The 18840-nt window shown below is 42.8% G+C and overlaps 1 protein-coding gene across 1 annotated transcript in view; it reads right to left on the bottom strand.

Moving 5' to 3' along the window:
* kmt2a (lysine (K)-specific methyltransferase 2A) overlaps nt 1-18840 on the bottom strand; it is a 39907-nt gene that overhangs the window by 17234 nt on the left and 3833 nt on the right. The window contains exons 2-10 of the mRNA XM_086164009.1: nt 10589-10661; nt 7037-10389; nt 6260-6437; nt 4658-4886; nt 3853-4535; nt 3671-3744; nt 3017-3250; nt 1795-1941; nt 52-150 (exon numbers count right to left, since the gene is read on the bottom strand). Coding sequence (XP_086020135.1) covers nt 52-150; nt 1795-1941; nt 3017-3250; nt 3671-3744; nt 3853-4535; nt 4658-4886; nt 6260-6437; nt 7037-10389; nt 10589-10661 — 5070 coding nt within the window. The remainder of the gene's footprint in view (nt 1-51; nt 151-1794; nt 1942-3016; nt 3251-3670; nt 3745-3852; nt 4536-4657; nt 4887-6259; nt 6438-7036; nt 10390-10588; nt 10662-18840) is intronic.

Below are 18840 nucleotides of genomic sequence, written 5' to 3'. Positions count from 1 at the left end.
GCATATATGTGGTGAGAAAGTGGTAAACGGGTAAAGAAAGCGTGTTAATACCCAGAGTCTCTTCTTTTTGGTGGGTCTTGTAGGGTGGTTGGGACCCAGGCACTCCGGGTGATAGCTGTTACGGCACTTAACACACTCTAGCAGCTGCTGCTGTTACACAGATGGGGCAAAAAGGTGTGATGAGCATCTTTAAATACAAAGCAAAATTACATCTGCCGAAACTGACATACGCATATTCGTTGCACTTCGATGGCAAAAAGTCGACCATATTTAATGAGTAAATAATTCGTCATGTACAGTCTGTGAATAAAGAATCAATCAAGATTTTTAATTTAATGAACAATCAAAATCAATTACTTGTTACTCTCTAATACAATACCAACTTCAAATGTTCAAATAGGATGGTCCAACTTTATTTTCTGAAATAAAGCTGAAAAAGCTTTTTCCTTCCCTTTTTTTTTTTTTTTTAAATAATGTCACTTTGTTGCTTTGACTTTAAAAGGATCCAGTGATTGAGATCTCAAGGAAAGTACAATTTTGTGCAGTCAAAAAGGTTTAACTGCAATGGTTTCCACAGCTTTCTGAGAAGCACATTTTCACTGAACAGTGAAGTTTTTTTTTTTTTTTTTTTGTGGTTTTGGGTCAGCATTTGCCCCGATGAAAGCTTTTACAACAGCTTTACCACAATTCTTTCCCTAACTGCAGACCCATTCTGTCATACATAAATACTAAAAATAATGCCATGGACAACTTAACAACTGTCCATGAGACACTGACTGTCTACCAAAGAAACACTTGTTAATGTTATAAGGCGCTTTAAGCGGAATTTTTATAGTCATGTAGCTCAGATTGTTTGTGGGGTAATATATCTGTGAGGTTTTTCACATGCCAGCGACCTCGCAAAGGGTTAGGATTTCAGACCGCTGCGCGATCAGCATGCCAGATACCAGCTGATGCTAAGTCAATGTTTTGGACGGAGATAAAACCATATAAAGTGATACGTGACTTAATGCTCGTAAGCTAGAGATTTGCCCCATTTATGTAGTTTTAATAATCTGTGATGAAATAACCAAAAAGCAGCATGTACCAAAATGGCACAACGGTGTATAACGTGCATTTGCATACAACAAATATGTGCACAAAGTGCAAACCATAACCATTGTGTATTCAGCAGAATTTGAAAAACAAAATCATCTATCCATCCATCCAAAAAATTGATTAATAGCTGTCTAAATGTCAATGCCAGGGGAGTTTTTCTAAAAACAATTCTCCAGTAGACAAGACGTGTACCAATCTATTGACATAGTTGAATGAAATTTATTCAGCTTAATTCGCCATTTGTGACACCAAAGACAGTAGCTGAGAGGGACCGGGGGGAATTCAAGGGAACAAACATATCCTGTTTGAAAAAGCAAGCATTTGCTGATAGGCTAAAGATAATTATAGACAGAGAACAGGCCTTAGCCTCCAGCACTGATATAACAGGCATCATGTAGGAATTCCATAATAAACTTTAATCTCATTTGTTCTTTTTTTTCATCATCATTCTGGAAAATATTTTATTTGGAAAAAGTGTCATTTTATGTTCTTTTATATAGATGTGACACATATGGTTCCTTTGAGAAACATCCACCCAGCTTGAGTAAAATGTAAAAAATGTTTGCTATGCTTTCTTTGGGGAATATTCACCAAATCTGTTTTGCATTAATACAACAAGAAAAGGCAGGAGGGGAAATGCAGAATCCCTGCAAGTTAAAAAAAAAAAAAAAAATCTCAACAGCTGTGCAAACTCACCTTAGTTTTCTGGTGCTGGTGCCCGCAGGCCTGGCAGAATCGGCATCGTCGACAGCACCAGTTCTCATACTGCTCCTGGAGAGGACGCTCAGATTCTCCCAGACAAAAGAGATGGAAGGGTTCACAGCATACCTGGCAGAAGACAAACTGCAGAGACAGAACAACAGAGACACAATAAGTGAACATTTAGTTCTCTAACTTTATCGTACAAGATCCTGAACGCTGATTAATTTGATCAACGGGAACCGGGAGACTGATGATCTTCCACAGCCAGACCGGTTCTGGTGCGGAGTAACGTAACCAATCACAATGTTACAAAGCCCACAATTCATCAATAGTTACATCTGAACATTTGAATCTGGGGAGGCAATCCCTCCTATTAAACTGGCTAAATTCCAGCAAAAGAAAACAACAAAATGCATACCAATGTGATGTGACTTTTACCGATAAAAAACGCAAATGTAACTTGATCGTAGGTGCTAACATGATGAAACCTGCCTTTCCATCTAATGAAAAACACATGTATCCACATTTCTGACTTTGACTATATAGCTTAACTCGGATGTGAGAGAAATGGCCAAATTTTCAAAAATTGAGAAAAACCAACTGTAGGCTGCTGTTGTGCACATTCTCTGAGCTTGCAAAAAACTCCTAAATTGAAAGAAATGTTTCATATCCGTAACACATCCGTTGAAAGCACTGCTCTTTAACTTTTATCTATATTGACATGAGAATGTATATGAGAATAAGAACAACTTTATTTATCCCAAAGGAAATTGATGTGCCAGAGTTTCAAGTAAAAACATAACAACAATAAATAACAGTAAGAAATTGTAAAAAAAACAGCAAAAAAGAAAAAAAAAAAAGGGGGGGGGGGGAATAAGAAATACAAATAAAACTATAGTGTCAAAATCAAGGCTATAAAGTGTTTTAAGGTCTTAAGTACAAAGAGTATGTATGAATATATATCTGTGTATGCGCTGTTGTTTTTTTTAAAACACTGTCACTTTTATTGTTTTTATTTTTATTGTCTCTTAAATTCGTATTTTGTGTATACGTCCGTACAGTGTCCTCGTCAAGTGTAGAGTAAGGGACCCTACACACACGTGTGTGTGTGTATATGTATATATTTATATATATAAAAAATAATATAAGTCAAGTGCAAAGTTTCTCAAGAGTGGACTGAGTTGTTGTTTTTTTATGAATAAAATTTTTTTATTACCTCAACATTTCCGCTACTTGCGCATAAGAAGCAGAGCACCCTGGGTGTGACAGGCACCGAGGTGAGCAGGCTGAGGCCACCAGCCTCCCAAACCTTCTCCACGTCATGGTCCCTCTTAAAATCGGTTCTGATACGATGCACTCCGTCGCAGGGTGCTCGGGACTTTGCCTGGCCCCTAGTCGAGGGAGTGCTCAGCCAGTTTAAAGTACAGCTGCTGGGTTTAGTGGTCAGGGTCTTCTTGCAGTGATCAGGAGAAAGAGGGGAAATACAAAGGAGACCGGTTTTTAAAATCACATTTGGTTTATACGGCAAGCATTAGGAATCCATGTAGGGTAACGGAGAAACAGGGTAAAACAGGAAATGGCACTGATATTCAGAGGGCAACTGCAGAGAACAAAGTTAATCTGGTTTGTTGAACTTACTTTAAGTGGGAATTCATTCGGAATAACTTACATCATCCTGTGTTGGACACTAAAACTGAGGCTACAAACACATAGTTCAATGGATCTTCCTATTAGAAACCAGTGGAGTTTGAACCGGCTTGGAAAGAACGTCAGTATTCATGCATTGGATTCCTGTTTCAGAACCAGAGGCTGTTTCCACTCTTCTAAATAATAAAAAAAAAAAAAAGCTCCAGCCGAAGCCAATTCCTACCTTGTCTTTTGGTTTCAGTTTAGGAGAGGGAGGAACAGAGCGAGTGGTTGGCTTATTCAACTTCTTTGAGTCAACTGGAGGGGAAAAAAAAAAAAAAGGTTATGTGTATGAAAGACAAGAGTGTTGATTTTCTCAAATCAACTACGCGTTCATAAAAAAAGAGTTAAAAGTGAAAAATTCACCTGTATCTGATGTTGGTGTGTTCAAGCTCTGAGGTTGCAATGAATGCGACTTCTTCTTCGTGGACTCGCTAACTGGAATCTTGGGGGAAGCATCTTTTTTGGAGGACACCTGACTGATAGTCGACCGTTGGGGCTGTTGGGGTGGCTGGTTGGATTCGATGGACGGGGAGGGGGAATTCTGAGCTGAGGAGGACGACGATGAAGAGGATGAAGAAGACGTGGAGGTGGATGACGAGGGCGAAGAGGACGACGACGTCGGCGCGGCCTGATGAGCTTTATGGCTCTTCTTGCTGGAGACGCTGCTTGACACAGAGGGTTGTTTGGGGTCTGGAGTCGTGGGCGGAGACTGAGCCGGGGCCGTGCCTGGGCTGGCTGTCTGAGAGGATTCAACGGGAACAGGGGAGGATGACTGGTTTGGAGATGATTGCTTTGACTGCGGTTGCAGTCTTGATTTCTCCTCTGTGGATTTCAGGGGAGGAGTTTCACTCTTTTTGTGGGAAGGTTCCTCCTTGGGTGGTGCAGTGGAGGGTTTGAGGCCCGACTCTGCGTTTGGCGCCTTTGACGAATTGAGACCCTCCTTCTTCTCAGACAGTTTGATCTTTTTCTTATCCTTCTTGCTTCTGCCTTGCTTTTGAAGAAACATCTTTGAGGGCATCCACTGCAAGTTCTGACACTTCCTCATCCTGAAGACAACGCAAGAAAGTTACTTACTGACATTTGTATATGTAATATAATACCATAATAAGGTCAGGCCTTTTAAAAATAGGAATGACCTCTTGTGGAACAAACATCGACCAAGACTTACTTGCAGCACTGCTTTTTGATGTTCCGTCCTCCAAATTTGGGCTTGTCAAGGCAGTTAGTACAAACACCACAATCCTCGGGAACCTGGCAGCCTGAGCACTGGCCACAGCGTCGCGACCTACGACCTTTCTTGGGAGGGGCTTCTTGAACAGCCTTTTGACGTGTCTCCCTCGGCTTTATGGGAGGAGATTGCGGCTCGGCCTCCTCGGAGCCTGCTACTGATGACTTGTCTGTAATTAGGAGAATGACAAATATCAATATCAGCAAGAACAACACGAAAAATTTCCTGTGCACATGGAATATGGTACATACAATAGGGGCAGATGTTTGTGAAAAGCATGGAAAGGACCGGTTGGTTTGAATAGACTAAGGCTGCTGGCTAAAGTTTTGGCCTTCAAGTTTGACAAAAAAACCTTCAAAACAGTTATATATGTTCATAGAAATAGGTTGTCTGATTCAGGTCTAAATTTCAATACTTGAATGAAAAGAATTAGAATTTTAACATATTGAATTCAAATGTACTTCGCCGGAGGCTTTGCAGTCATCGGTCCATTTTCAAACTCATTCTACGTATTTTTCAAAATACATCCACTGCTGCTTAAGGTCAGAAATAATGAGATGAAATCAAAATATAAAGACCAGGTCCATTCTTTGGGACTATTAGAAAAAAAAAAAAAAAAGAACAAGTCGTCCAAGTTATTCAATGCACCACAAAAGGCTTAAAGGCTGCCACTGCTGTCCAAAAGACACACACAGAGGACAACATTTAAGTAAGTGGTCCTAAAATGCAGCACCGCTGACATTTGAACTCTTCACAAAAGGCTAAAAGAAGATGGAAACTTTATAATGTGGCCCGGATAATTCTGTCAAATTGTTTTTAACCTCACGAAAGGGTTTTTTTTTTTTTTTTTTAATCTTTAGATAATTATTATATCATGAATATGGTCTGGATATTTTCTGAGAACACAACTATGCTGGCAAATTATAACAGAGGGGGAAGCGGTATTACTGAGAATGTGCTTTCAACTTTTGATATTACCAGTCCGCTTGATAAAAAGATATTAAATAGACCAAAAGAACAACATCTGTCATAGTAATATAATAAAAGGCAAAAATATGAATAAAATAACAGCATAGAATAGTCCATTCTTATTTATGTACTTCTATGCTCCTGAATTCAACTTGTCCACACTGGAAGAGATTTAAAGTATTGAGATATTGTAATCATAAATGAAAAACACACCCAGCTCATCCAGGCTTCCACTAAGAATAGGCATGTTTTTTAAGAATTAATTTGATATATGATGAATTGGTGTTTTTGTTATCCTGCTGCAGCATATAGAAGCTGTGTAATTATAATGTGTATACGTTATGGCTAAAATGGCATGCGATCTTAAAAGTAGCAAAAAAAATAAAAATAAATAAAATAAATAAAATGAAATTTAAAAAAAATTAAAAAAATTAGTAATCAATTAAAATTAGTAATCAAAAACCATGGCAGATTAAAAGCAAATTAAATGGTGGCCAACTGAATGACAATAAAATCTTGAGGTGTGGAGAGAAAAAAAAAAAAAAAACAAACATTTCTGAATATCAGACTTACCATCATTCCCCATGGAAGATAGGATCTTCTCTCTCTCCTCCCAGGGCAAGGCACTAAGTGTGGGCATGTCATCAGGGAAAACCGCCCGATTACGGCCAAGAGCCACAGCTGCACGGCGACATACGTGTTTGATGCGTGGACCACGGACAGAGGTCTCCGATGAGTCACTTTCTTGGCCCTGACCACAAGCATTCGTTATAAGAAGAGGTACATATGTTCTGAGGTATAATTGGCATTGTATGTCACACATAAACCATACGATCAGATTGGAAAACATTTGCCAAATATGCCGGGATATTAACTCGACATTTGTGACTCACTTCAACGGACCGGACTCAGTGCTTACTGCATAATGTGGAAACAATATTAGAATATGAAAGAGGAGAGGGGGAAACGTACTGTTCACAACTCGTGACTTGACTCCGACCTTGTTAGGGCCTAGGGTCAGTACTACCAAAAGTACTTTTGGCACGATAAAGTCCATACCGTGATTATCGAGTTAGCTAAAGAGGAATACTGCTCAAAGAAACACTTTCAAAATCACAAGCGGTGCTGCTTTCTGCATAATGTATGAGGCTTACAGAATTCCCCTTAAGCAAAATCTTCGTTGGGACTTTCCTATTATCAAGTTTCAGTTTAAGTATAAATGCAGATTTCTATTTATAGAAATATTCATAGCATCATGTCAAAGTCTCTTGCTTGTGGCTGCATGATGAGAATGAAAGTAACAGAAGGTTTTCGTTTGATGAGGGGAAGACGTTAGAAGAAATGACTGACCTGGATCTTGGTTTGGTCTGTAGGCTTCAGCTTACTCTTCTTTATCTCAAAGAGCTGGGCTTTGGCCTTCTTCAGTAGTCCAACCACCCGCTTGTCAGTCATAGGTTGTTTTTCAGCTTGTGCCAACATTGAACCAAGAGATGGGACAGGGAGCTGTTGTCTGTCTGGCTGTCCTGAAATGCTTGCGGTCTGCTGGCTAGAAGAACCTTGTTTGTCTTTCTCCTTCTCCGCATCTTCCAGTTCTGCTCCTTTCTCGGCGGATCTCCCTTTCTTGGCGAGACGGCATTTAGCGATGGAAATAGGAAAAGTGGAATGGACACTGCGCACCTCTGAGGACGCGTTTTCTGAAACCGTGTCCGCTGTCGCAGATTTTTTCCTCCCCGTAGCCTTTTTTGAAGCAAGAGATAAAGGAGTATCTTCTGAAGAGTCCCTTCCATCCGCACCGAAGAGGCACGAAGGTGCATCGGGGGAGCCATCTGGAGTGGAAACCTTACTTCTTTTCTCCAAATCTTTCTTGCCGTCCCTCTTATTCTCTTTCTCTTTGTTTTTTTCGGGATCCCTATCTTTTTCCTTTGGAGCGGGTTCCAAGGGAGCCGGCATGCTTTTTTCCTTGGCTCCTTTTGCGGCTCCTCGCCCTGTGTCTTGGGCGCTGGAAGGGAACAGAGGGAACAGTGGCGAAGAGGAAGATGATGTAGTTGACAGAGGTGGGTTTACAGAAGTCCCTCTCCTGTCAGATATTACTTGTGAGGCCAGACCCATGGATACTGTGGAGAAGGAGCTGAAAGGAGCAGGAGTTAAGGCACTAGTAGCTAGTGGACTTGTAGAAACCCCTGGCAAAGAGCTGGGATTACTACTGGAGACTGAGCCTGTCAGCACAGACATTTCAGAAGAGCTTTTACCCACAGACATCTGGCCCCCTATTTGGCTGCTCCGTCTTGTCATTGAATGGGAGGGAGACCTCGGCTGGCCACGTAATGTTCCTGAGACCAGTCGTCTCCTCCTCCGCGACGATCTGCTGGAGTTGGTGGATGTCTGGTGCGGGGAATGGGAGCCGGAGCTGCTACCGGATGAGGGCGGCAGGGTGACCGACTCAAATATCCGGGAGTGGGCCTCGCTGGGTGTGAAACGTGGCGCGCGGAGCAACGGGCTACGCTTCTGGAGTGGTGCGTCGAAGCGAGACGAAGAGGGATGCTGGTGGTGAGAGGAGTGGGGGTGGAGGGGGAAGAGACGATTCCCTGTTCCTGTGCCACTGCCTTGTGCAGGGAATGCCACAGGAGCAGCTCCGCCTGCTCCGCTGACACCTTGGGGCAACAGCCCAACGTCTTCAGCTGTGAGAGGGGGAGGACGGAAGTTATCAAATATTGGCTTTCGAATAAGGCCCTCCTTGGCATACTTAGCGGAGGAGAAGTACTGCTGTTCAGGGTGGGATAGGGACGTCCATCGGAAGGTGGGCTCTCTCAAGATCGAACGGTTCCTTTTGTCTGCCAGGCCGGACAGCCCCGACGGCCCCGACATGAAGGGGGGAATGGGATGGGACATCCAGGTGGACTGGGCGTGGTGCTCATTGATAGCAGCTGTATTGGAGGAAGATGACTGGGGGGCCTGCGGTGGGGTGAGCAGGGGGGGAGGCGGCGGCGACGACGAAGACGAGGCGGTGGAGGAAATCTGTTGGGAATTCACAAGCGTAGGGGAGGGCATCAGCACTCCCGTAGGGGGGCTGATGATCGGCTTTTTGACCCCGGTGTTAAGTGTCTCTCTCATACTCTTGCTCTGCCTTCCTCGACTCGCCCCCTGTCCTCTCCGACCACGTCGACTCCTGTTAGACAACACATGCTCTGGCTCAGAAGGAGGGGTGGGAGGCCGTGAGTTGTGGGACAAACTCGCCTCCCTCTCTCCCTGCAAGGACGGTGAGTGATCCTCCGGCTCAGACAAAGCTTGTGTGGCCTCAGAAGCCTGGGAGTCACAAGAGGAGTCATCCAAGCTCGGGCTGCTGGACCTGGAAGACTCTGCGGATGAAAGCTGGGAGGAGTGCTGCGACAACGCACTCGATCCACAGGACGCCGCACTACTGCTAAATCTCCCGTTGGTGGCATTGTTAGTATTGCTGTTTAGCAGACTGGCAGCGGTGGATGGCACACTTGGGATAGGAGCGGGAGGTGGAGGTGGGGGGAGGGAATCGTTCGGTGCATTTGTACCAGTGCTAGAAGCTGAGGGTGTAGGGGTGACGAGCACGGGCAAGGGAGAGGAGGAGGAGGTGGTGGAAGTGGGCTGTGCAGAGGTGGAGACGGATGAAGTCATTGTTTCCAACCTTGCCATCTTCATATGGGGAGGTGGGGACACGAAGCTACCTTCATCTTCAATAAAGCGCTTGGGGGTTTTGATTATGCGAAGGGATACCGTGCTGACCACAGGCATGATGAACTGCCTGATGTTTTTTAGTTGGGTCTTCCTGATGCCGGCTTCGATCGCCCCGGCCCCGTTTCCCCCGATCGCGACAGCCTCCTTCTCCAATCGCTTCTGTGCTCCTTTCTTAGCACGCTGCAGCAGCTGTTTAGCAATGGTTGCATCAGTGCGTTTAGAAGACGGGACAATCCTGACAGGCTTTCTATGACGGGGGCTTTTTCTGAGTCCGACTGTCCTGCCTGGTTTGGAGGGAGATGGGGAGGAAGGGGAATTGGAAGGGTCCTGGTCTTCAGTACCATCTGCACTCCTCAGCATTGGCTGCAAATTGTGTTGCTCTGTACCTCTGTCCCCTCCTCTCACCTTAAAGGCCTTTTGTTTCCCTTCCCCGAGATCAGTAGAGGTTGACAGCTGTGCAGCAGCTGTTGCCTCTGCTTTTAACCGCTCAGCTGAGGGTGGTCGACCACGTCTACGCCGGGGTATGCCAGGCAAGGTCTTGAGCCGTGACTTGAGAGGGGCAAAAGAAGTTGCCCTCTTCAGGTTAGTTACTTTGGATTCCCCGCGCCCACCTTTGAGAAGCTTGACATCAGTGTCATTTGGCTGAGCAGAGCCCACTGGCATTCTCTTGGCACCCTTTCTGTCCTTGTCTTCCTCTGAGTCGATTCCAAACTCGGGCCCGGCCTGCAAACTCTCATCCCCCGCGACATGGCTGCTTGTGCCCCAAGCTTTCTTTGAGCTCGAGGACGGTGGGCGGCCTCTTCTTTTTTCCCCAGTGCCAGGTGGCCTTCCAGGCAGCCTTTTCACCTTCTCAGCTGGCCTTTCATGGCCCTCGGGTTTCGCTTGTGTAGGGGAAGGAAGGGAAGAGGGGGAAGGTAGACTTGGAGTAGCTTTCTGGGCAGTCAGGGCTCGTGGTGGACGGCCTCTTGGCTTCCTCTCTTGTATTGATAGACCAGCTGATAAAAGAAAGAATCACAACAACAGTAGGAAACCGGTTTAACAAGACCCATTACACTGACATATTAGGGAACTTAAAAAAACTACTGACCTGCATTTCAGTATGAAAGTGAATAACTACATTTTTTAATAGCTGGAAAAAGTTACATTGGTGGTTTTAATAAACTGTTCTTAATAAAGATAAAGGTGTGAATATACCTGAGGAGGTTGTTGAAGGACTTGGTATTCTTCTCTGCTCAGTGCCTGTTCCAAATCCTCCAAATATATCTTCCTATGAAAAAGAAGCAAAAACATCTTTTATTACCTTGCATCTGAAGCAGTATTCTGCTAACGAGAACAAATATCCAATGTCTATTTGTCCATTGTCATTTCTGAAGTCAAAAATAAAAGCCGTAATTTGTGATAATCCTTAAACTCAATCTCTTGTGCTCTCAAGAAGGTCAGAATAAACCAGAAATTCATTCTATGAACCAAAATATATGGGATTTCAGGAACTAATCCCACTTTTAGACAGGAAATATTCAAAGCTTATTGCGGTTATTCTACACGGACAATTGGAAACTTTTCCACCAATAAAGTGTGTAAAATTACTTTAGAAAAGTGCTTTCTAAAACATATAGGTTTATCCAAGTGAACTCAATATTAGCACAACCACAGTACCATCTTTTCTGCTCACTGTCCGAAAACTCTGGCGTTACCAACTAGGTAACAACATGTTGTGAAAACACTCAGCAGTCTCAATCTACCGCCATACCATTTTATAGTTTGGAATTATACTACGATGCAGTTACGTTGCAAATCAACTGCTAAGCTTAATGACAAGTCAAAAAATTATGAACCAAGAACACGAGTGATGTTATATGTTTTCATGAAGAGGGAAAATTCAGCAGGTCAGTGTTTATTTCACCAACCATAAATCAGTTTTGCATGTGCCTGCAACCTTCTGCAATCACTTGCGATGCGCATCTCTATATTTCCAACGTGCAAGCATTGTTGAAAATGTAAGAAATGGATTTGGAGCGCATCCTCAATGTCAATATCAACCAATAATATATTTCCGGATTACACGGTAAATTAAAGAAATCATACAAGCCTGTATTCTTAAGACCATAAGCTGATCTGATATGCCACTGGCCCGTGTTAGTTCAATATATTCAAATAATATTTGCAGACAGATATACTGGTTTTAATATGCTTTGAATGTTTATTAAAACTGATTCTGCGAGCTTGTTCAAATACATTGGCAGTTTTTCTCAAATCAGTTACTGGAAAATATTAAAATGATGATACATTATGAGCAATTTAAAGGAGTAAATATAAATTGAACTTGTTTTTACTTGGTAAAAAATGTCAAAGAAGTTTTACAGGCACTCAAGTTACATTGTGTGTGTGTGTTTATATATGATTTGTGACTAAAACAAATTGAAATCAAGAAATGATGTATAATAAAGGTTATAAACATGCACAGCAACAGGGAATTCAGGCCAGGATAATTATCTTTTGAACTTTCATTGTGTGCAACTATGTCTTGACATCAAGGTGTGTATGTGTTAAAGAGTAGAGGTGACAATGACATTTCATCATTTTTATTTATAGCACTGTTCAAAAATGCATTCTAGGTCTAGTTGGCCCAGTTTGCAGAGCAGCTGCTATCCAAGCGTAGTCCACACATGTGCTCGCACATGGCATACCACAAGCTAAGCATGACCTACATCACAATGCAAAAACAGCTAAAGGAATTTGTCAAATTCATGCATTGAGTAGAATCTAAATAAGCATTTGTGTTCAAATCAGTGCTCATTCATTCCTCCCGCATATAACCAAACAGATGTGGAAGACTGTATTAGCGTGAACATCCTTGATTCATCTCCCTGCATTCGAGCATCTTTCTCCGGTTTCCACTTTCTGCCACTGAGCGCTCCTCTTTCCTTGTGGCCACAGTCACTCCAGCATAATTCCCTCTCCGAGCAAGACTACGCTCTTCGTAGTTGTTGTTGCAGAGCTGAGGGGGGCGGGGTACCAACGGACGGCTGTGACTCGCTGTGATAGTGTGAGTTGTACTAAATGACATCACGGCATGCGATTCTGGAGGCGAACGCACGGCTTCATTTAAACGCACATGCATGTGCGCCATCTATCTCCTCAAAGTCACCGAAATGGCTTGCACATATGGTGCGACTGCAACAAAACGCGCGGGTGCGTACGTACGTAGATGCATAAACACACGCACACCCTGGGCATGAACGGCAAAGCATGATGTAAACAAGCAAAAGGCGGCGGTGAGCAGTGAGAATGCGGGGGAGGGGAAGGCATGCAGGGCAAGCAAGCAAGAAAGGGGAAAGGAGGAGGGAGAGGAGGAGAGGAAAAAAAAAAAAGACAAGGAAGCAGCATCTTGACCACATGCACCATCAACAACAGGGAGTGTTAAGTTGTCTCCCAGGACCACTGAGGATGATGGGGTTTGGGGTTTCAACATGCTTATACAGAAGCTTGCCAAATCCGAATCTAAACAGGCACATGACATGGGCCCCCTCTCCTACCCCCTTATTCTTCTTCTATGTCATTCTCTAAACATCTTCAGCCTGTCAATCATCGCTCTCTTCCCATCCTCTGGCTGCTGAGTCCTGAGCCCAAGGCTCACCATGAGCTCGATAGCACGTAAGGTTCGGGGGGGGGGGGGGGGGGGGGTAACTAAGAAATAAACAAACATTACACAAACATAATATATGACATGTACAACTTTGCCACATAAGTTAATATAGGATGAATACAAATGCTATGTGCATTACTTTTTTGTAAAGAAAAGTGTTCAAGGGCTTTGGTTTCGCAACAATTTAGGAAATTTAAGAGAAATCATATGCATGAGAAAGAAGGAAACCAGTCTTCTTCACTGTCAAAGCAGGAGGTAAAAGGGACAGCCCCAAATGTTGGTGAAAGATCATGTTTGTTTTGAAGTACTCATCTCTATAGTTTCATGACGTTTTTTTTTTTTTTTTTTTTTTTAATGCAAGGTGAGATAAATGAATGTGACTATGAGTGTCCTTGGGCTGCAAGTTGGGGGATGTGTTCCAAAGCTATGAACAAATATTGCTAACAGAAAATTTCGATCACGATACATCACAGATACAAGCAGCCAAAATGAGTTTACTACGAAGCGCTCTCCGTACGAAATAAGGTGAGAAGCTCAGCTATCCAGAAGGGTCTGAGAGTAGAGATGCTGCAGCGCCACATCAAGAACCCTAACCCGATGAGGTAGCTCAGGCATCTGGTCAGGAGGTCACCTGGACGTGCCCCTGGTGAGGCATTCTGGGAACCAGAAAGGCGACCCGGGCACAGAAAACACTGGAGGGACTTGTGTCTCTCGGCTGGGCAGGGAACACCTCGAGCTGGATGAAGTGGCCGGGAATGGGGGAGTCTGGGCCTCTCTGCTTAGGCTGCCCTCCCATCCCAGCCCAGTATAAGAAACGGATGGATAGAAGAACAATGCTATGTAGATACCATCCATCCATCCATCCATCCATCCATTATCTACGGCTTATCCTGCACTTTGGGTTGTGGGGATGCTGAAAGCTACAGGTCACTAGTCGATCGCAAAGACAGACATATTTCACCAAACAAACAACTAAAAGGCAAAGACGCTGGCACCTTCTAGTTGCAAGGATGAAGCTGAAACCAAGGGAAGTCGTGGAGGTAAAAGAGTGAACAACTGTTCTTCAAGGACAGAAAAGTGCAGGGTCAAAATAAAAAAAATAGGCATGGGCCAACACAAGGGAAACTGCATGTGGAACCTGGCTGAATGAGCAGAAGAGACAGCAAAAAAGTAAGCGATTTAAAAAAGACTGTATTGAATCACAGTGAAGCCGTCTGACAAGATGAGCGAGCAAGCCATACACTTGACCCTGAACGGGAGAGAAGGCAAGAGTATCTTGAAAAGAATCCAAATCTACCATTTAGAAGTGAAAGTATTCTGAGCATAACCAAAGATATTCAACCAAATTCTCCAACAGCAGTGCAGGACATCACATCGACAAGGAAGAGACAGCTGAACAGGCTTCCATGTTTGACTGTGGTCACAAGCTGGTCTTTACATCCACATTGGGAAGACAAAATCCTCAAGATCAAACAAACAAAAGAGACTCAGTAATCCTGGGGAGACTAGTACTTGAAGAAGAAGAGGCTCTTTTTCTTAACCAAGCAATGTCATCGATGGGAAGGGTTGGGACGAACAAGGATGACAGAATCAGATTTGGCAAGACGAGACCTTCATGCAACCAGATGAAGAACAGTTTAACATCAGCCTACGGACCAAGCTCAGAATTTTTAACTCCAACATCAAGCAAGTGCTTCTCTACATATCAAGAGAAATGCAGGACAACTAAGACCAGGATGACCAAATGCCAAACATTCAAGGACAGAAGCCTGAAGTAGATCTTGGATATGCCATCAGCAATAAAGATCAGAAAACTGTCAAGTAACTTGTGGAGGAAGATGCCGGGAGAAGACGGCAACACGCTAGGTATACCAATACCTGCACAACGAAGCAGGACCTCAGATCAAAAATAACTGGATGAAAAATTGGCCCGGGAAAGTTTTGATAGACATCAAGCAAACCAGGCTAATACCAACACAGCTGGAGAGAAAAATCACATGCCAAAATAATGATGTAAAACCGATGAACAAGAAAGATAGGCGTATGTAACCAAATGATTGGCGAGATCAGGCAATGCTTAAAACTTAACAAGAAGTTCAATTTTCTAATGGTTCGTATTTGAATTAAAACACTGTAAATTTCTTGACAACTTAAATAATAGCTATGTTGTTAGAGTATGAAAATGAGGAATGTTTACCTTTCCTCCTCGTCACTTGCACTGACATATCTCAGCTTAACAGTTGGCTAAAAGGAAAGTCTGCACTATAAAAGGGTTACTTATTATGTTCATTTTTTCGTACACTTTGTACACGCCACACACAAATATCCAGTGTAGGATGAGCTGGCCTCATGGCATGAAAACTGAAGTAAAATATTATTGCAAACTGATGACCTTGGGAACAGAGCCACCGACGCCTCCCTCCCTGCTGTCAACAATGTCAGCCACAAGTCCTGATGCACTGTGTGTACTGTATGGAAGTAAATTTACTCCAACTTATCACTCAAATCTGCTGCAAATTGTATTGGAACAATTTAAATTGTAAGTACTGGTTCTGCAAAATATCCATACAAGTGTTTTATGATATGTACTTCTGACTCGACATATTTATGTCTGGCATTTGAATATTTTCAAAGAGATATGCGACCAGATACATTGGAAAAACAGCCATTTATTGTTAAAAGTTGAAGTAATAAAGAAATAAGCCGTACATACAGAAGCTGTTTATGACTAATCCTAACAAAGAGGCACTACTTAGTTTAAACTTGAATACTGTGTGACTGAGCGTGAATGTAGCCTAAATGCAATTTTGTTTAAATGCTCAAATTCGTTCTCGGTTGGTGTTTCTTCAGTATGGTAATGAATGTTGAAGTGCCCTTGATGTCAAAATTGCAATTTGTCAGACTTTTCATTGATATAAGACATGAATATCAAATAGAAATATTCTGAAGCCAATTTCGAAACAAACATTTTGCATAAAGAGAGCTCATATTGGACTGTGTAGCTGCAAGTTAGCTAAATTAAAAAAGAAAAAAAGAAAAACAATTACCACAGCATAGTTAAGTTCAAAAATACATGGGTACAAAAAACTAAAATAAAGATGATTGGGGGTCAAAAATACTACATGGTATTTGGACTGCATATGATTGGCTGAAATGAGATCTGATCTTTAATAGTTAATTGAATTAACTGAGAACAGAGAAAAAAAAATCATTATTGTTAGGATACTTTCAAGTAAAAACAAATATTGCCATTTGAGAATTGAATCAAATAAAGTACGAAAACTGACCCTGCCATCAAAGACGAACTGAACTGAAAACAAACAGTGACTAAACTGTTAATCTCATTAGAGTGAGTGAGCCAATGAGCATGCAGCATGCTTACAGACATCTAGAAAAGCTCCATGTGATTATCTTGGTAATTTTACACCTTTTCTGCTAGAAATATTAAGAGATGACCAATCTTTCCTTTCCTATATCTTTCATTCCTTGTTCCGCTTTTTAATTTTATCCAATATATTACTTGTTAATCTACTACTGCTTGTGCTATTTGAGATTCGGGGAGCAGCGTAGTCCTAAAAGTTTGGCCTTCACACGTTAATATTTATCTATTGGCATGATTTGAATAAAATAATTAAAAAAAATAAGTTACTATGAAACACTACCTTTTATTTTGTTTGGGGTGAAAAAGCCAAAAGCATAAAGTAAATGTAGGGTAATTTTTTTCAGTTTGTTTTATAAAATGAGTGTACCAAGACTGACACATTTTTTTCATTACACATGTTTATACAGAATGCAAGTTCCCACTCACATGATAAGGGTTACTCCATTTGAAAATGTCAACAAATAGGTACTTTTTTAAGATATGAACTCTTGTTAGTCACTTCAGCAGATGAAACCCTGTTTTAGAAATTCCTTTTTGATTGAAAAAATATATCTTACAGTTTCCAGGAAGCTTTCCTTTTTCATTTACTGTACAGGCTCGATGCCTCATCCCTTCCTGGAATGTCAATTGTTGATGAGCTCATACTGCTTTATGTCCCTCGGATGACACATCCCCTCATAAAGGCCACAGAGGAATCCCAAGAATGGCTGTTAAAATAAATAAACAAACAACATACAACCCTCGAGCAATGACTAATATTAAAAGGCCTTTTAAGTTACATTGAAGTTTCTATCATTGATCAGAGTATCATATTTCTTTCACCAGAGTGCATTATACAATGAATGTGTTTTGTGGGCCCCATGCAGAAGGAGGGGTGAAGGGGGGGGGCTTTTATTCCAATGCTAAGTGTGACTGTTCGCACATTTGCTCAGTGGCCCACTGACCAAAACAAAGTTTTCAGGGTGCAACATCCCTACATCCCTTCTTCCTAAAATGAACAGATAAAGACAGCCAAAGGACAAAGGCAAACTGGCTGGCACGTGTATGTGTGTGTGTGTCTTGACCTAACACACACACACACACACACACACACACACACACACACACACACACACACACACACACACACACACACACACACACACACACACACACACACACACACACACCCTCTCCATCCACATGAAGCATAAATTGAAGTTGTACTCAAAATAAAGAAAAAGAGGGGACGCCTACTACTGAGAGTACCAAGGGAAAGAAAGTCTGAGGGAAACCCCTAAAACCCAACTGCCCGCACGCACGCACGCACGCACGCACGCACGCACGCACGCACGCACACACAAAGCGTTAGAGAGACGACACAATTGCTGTCTTTCTCTTAGTCGGGCAACTCCGAAAGCAGAGGTGAAAGCTCCTTGCCCGCCTGCTGTAGCAGAATAAAGCCATGGATGGGAGGGTCTGTGACTAATTCTCCTCCCAGCGTTGTCCTGTGGAGAGGAGGGGGGTCGTCCCGCACCCTTTGATATCCCTGCCTGCGCTCTTTCAGCCGCCCGCACTTTGTGCGAGCTAGAATAAAAGCAGACACAAAGCTTCCTGCTCCAATCCACACGCTGTCTCTGGGATGGGTAAGCGGGTGGTGGTGGTGGGGGTCTTCCATTTAAATAGGCCAAACACCTGCTGGACTGAAGCCCCTTCTGCTCAAACACACCATTTCTCTCAAACCAATGAGGCACAGAGACATTTGGGCTGATACATCTATTCAGCTTCACTTTTGTATGAATGATTAAACATTTCTTATGTCAGCGAACTGGACGCAGCAGAAGACAAGACTGAATGGGACAAAATTCAAATGTAAAATGATGCCTCTTTGTATGGGAGGTGCCAGGATTAATTTGCTGAGATTTGGGGTCAAATATTTCAAAAATCATTTGAAAAAATAAAAAGTCTGTAGACGGTGCCTGAAAATCAACGCCAATTTAGAAAGATCAAGAAAATTAATTCTCTACACATATACAAAAGGTAACAACTGCCTTCATTTGAACAACAACAGCTGACAAGCAGCCTTTTGAGCCACCGCAATAGGCTTAGTAATCCATTCCAATGTGGCAGCTGTCAGAAGAAAAGTTGCTATGCTTCTCAGACAGAGTTGTGCGTCCGAGTTGGATTTGGGTCTTTCTGTGGGGATGGAGGAAGGAGGGGTGCCAAGTGTCCAGTGGGTGCTCTGTTCAGGGTTACCCTGTGAGCTCAGCAGGCTGCACTGAGCCTGAACAATCCTGCCCCAGTCTGGCCAGACAGGCACTACACTGATCCTCAATGAAATCCCAGTGATGTGTTTGCTACTTGAATAGACTTCAGGTTCCGTAGGGACTGACAAACCACACAACTCGAATACTGCCATTCTTTTTTCCACAAGAGTTA

The sequence above is a fragment of the Fistularia commersonii genome, chromosome 18 (genome assembly GCF_037954325.1).
Source record: "Fistularia commersonii isolate RoL2024-O1a breed Wild chromosome 18, RoL_Fcom_v1.0, whole genome shotgun sequence".
In the NCBI taxonomy this organism is placed as follows: domain Eukaryota; kingdom Metazoa; phylum Chordata; class Actinopteri; order Syngnathiformes; family Fistulariidae; genus Fistularia; species Fistularia commersonii.
Note: the sequence above shows the minus strand (reverse complement) of the source record. Positions and strands in the feature narration are given on the sequence as shown.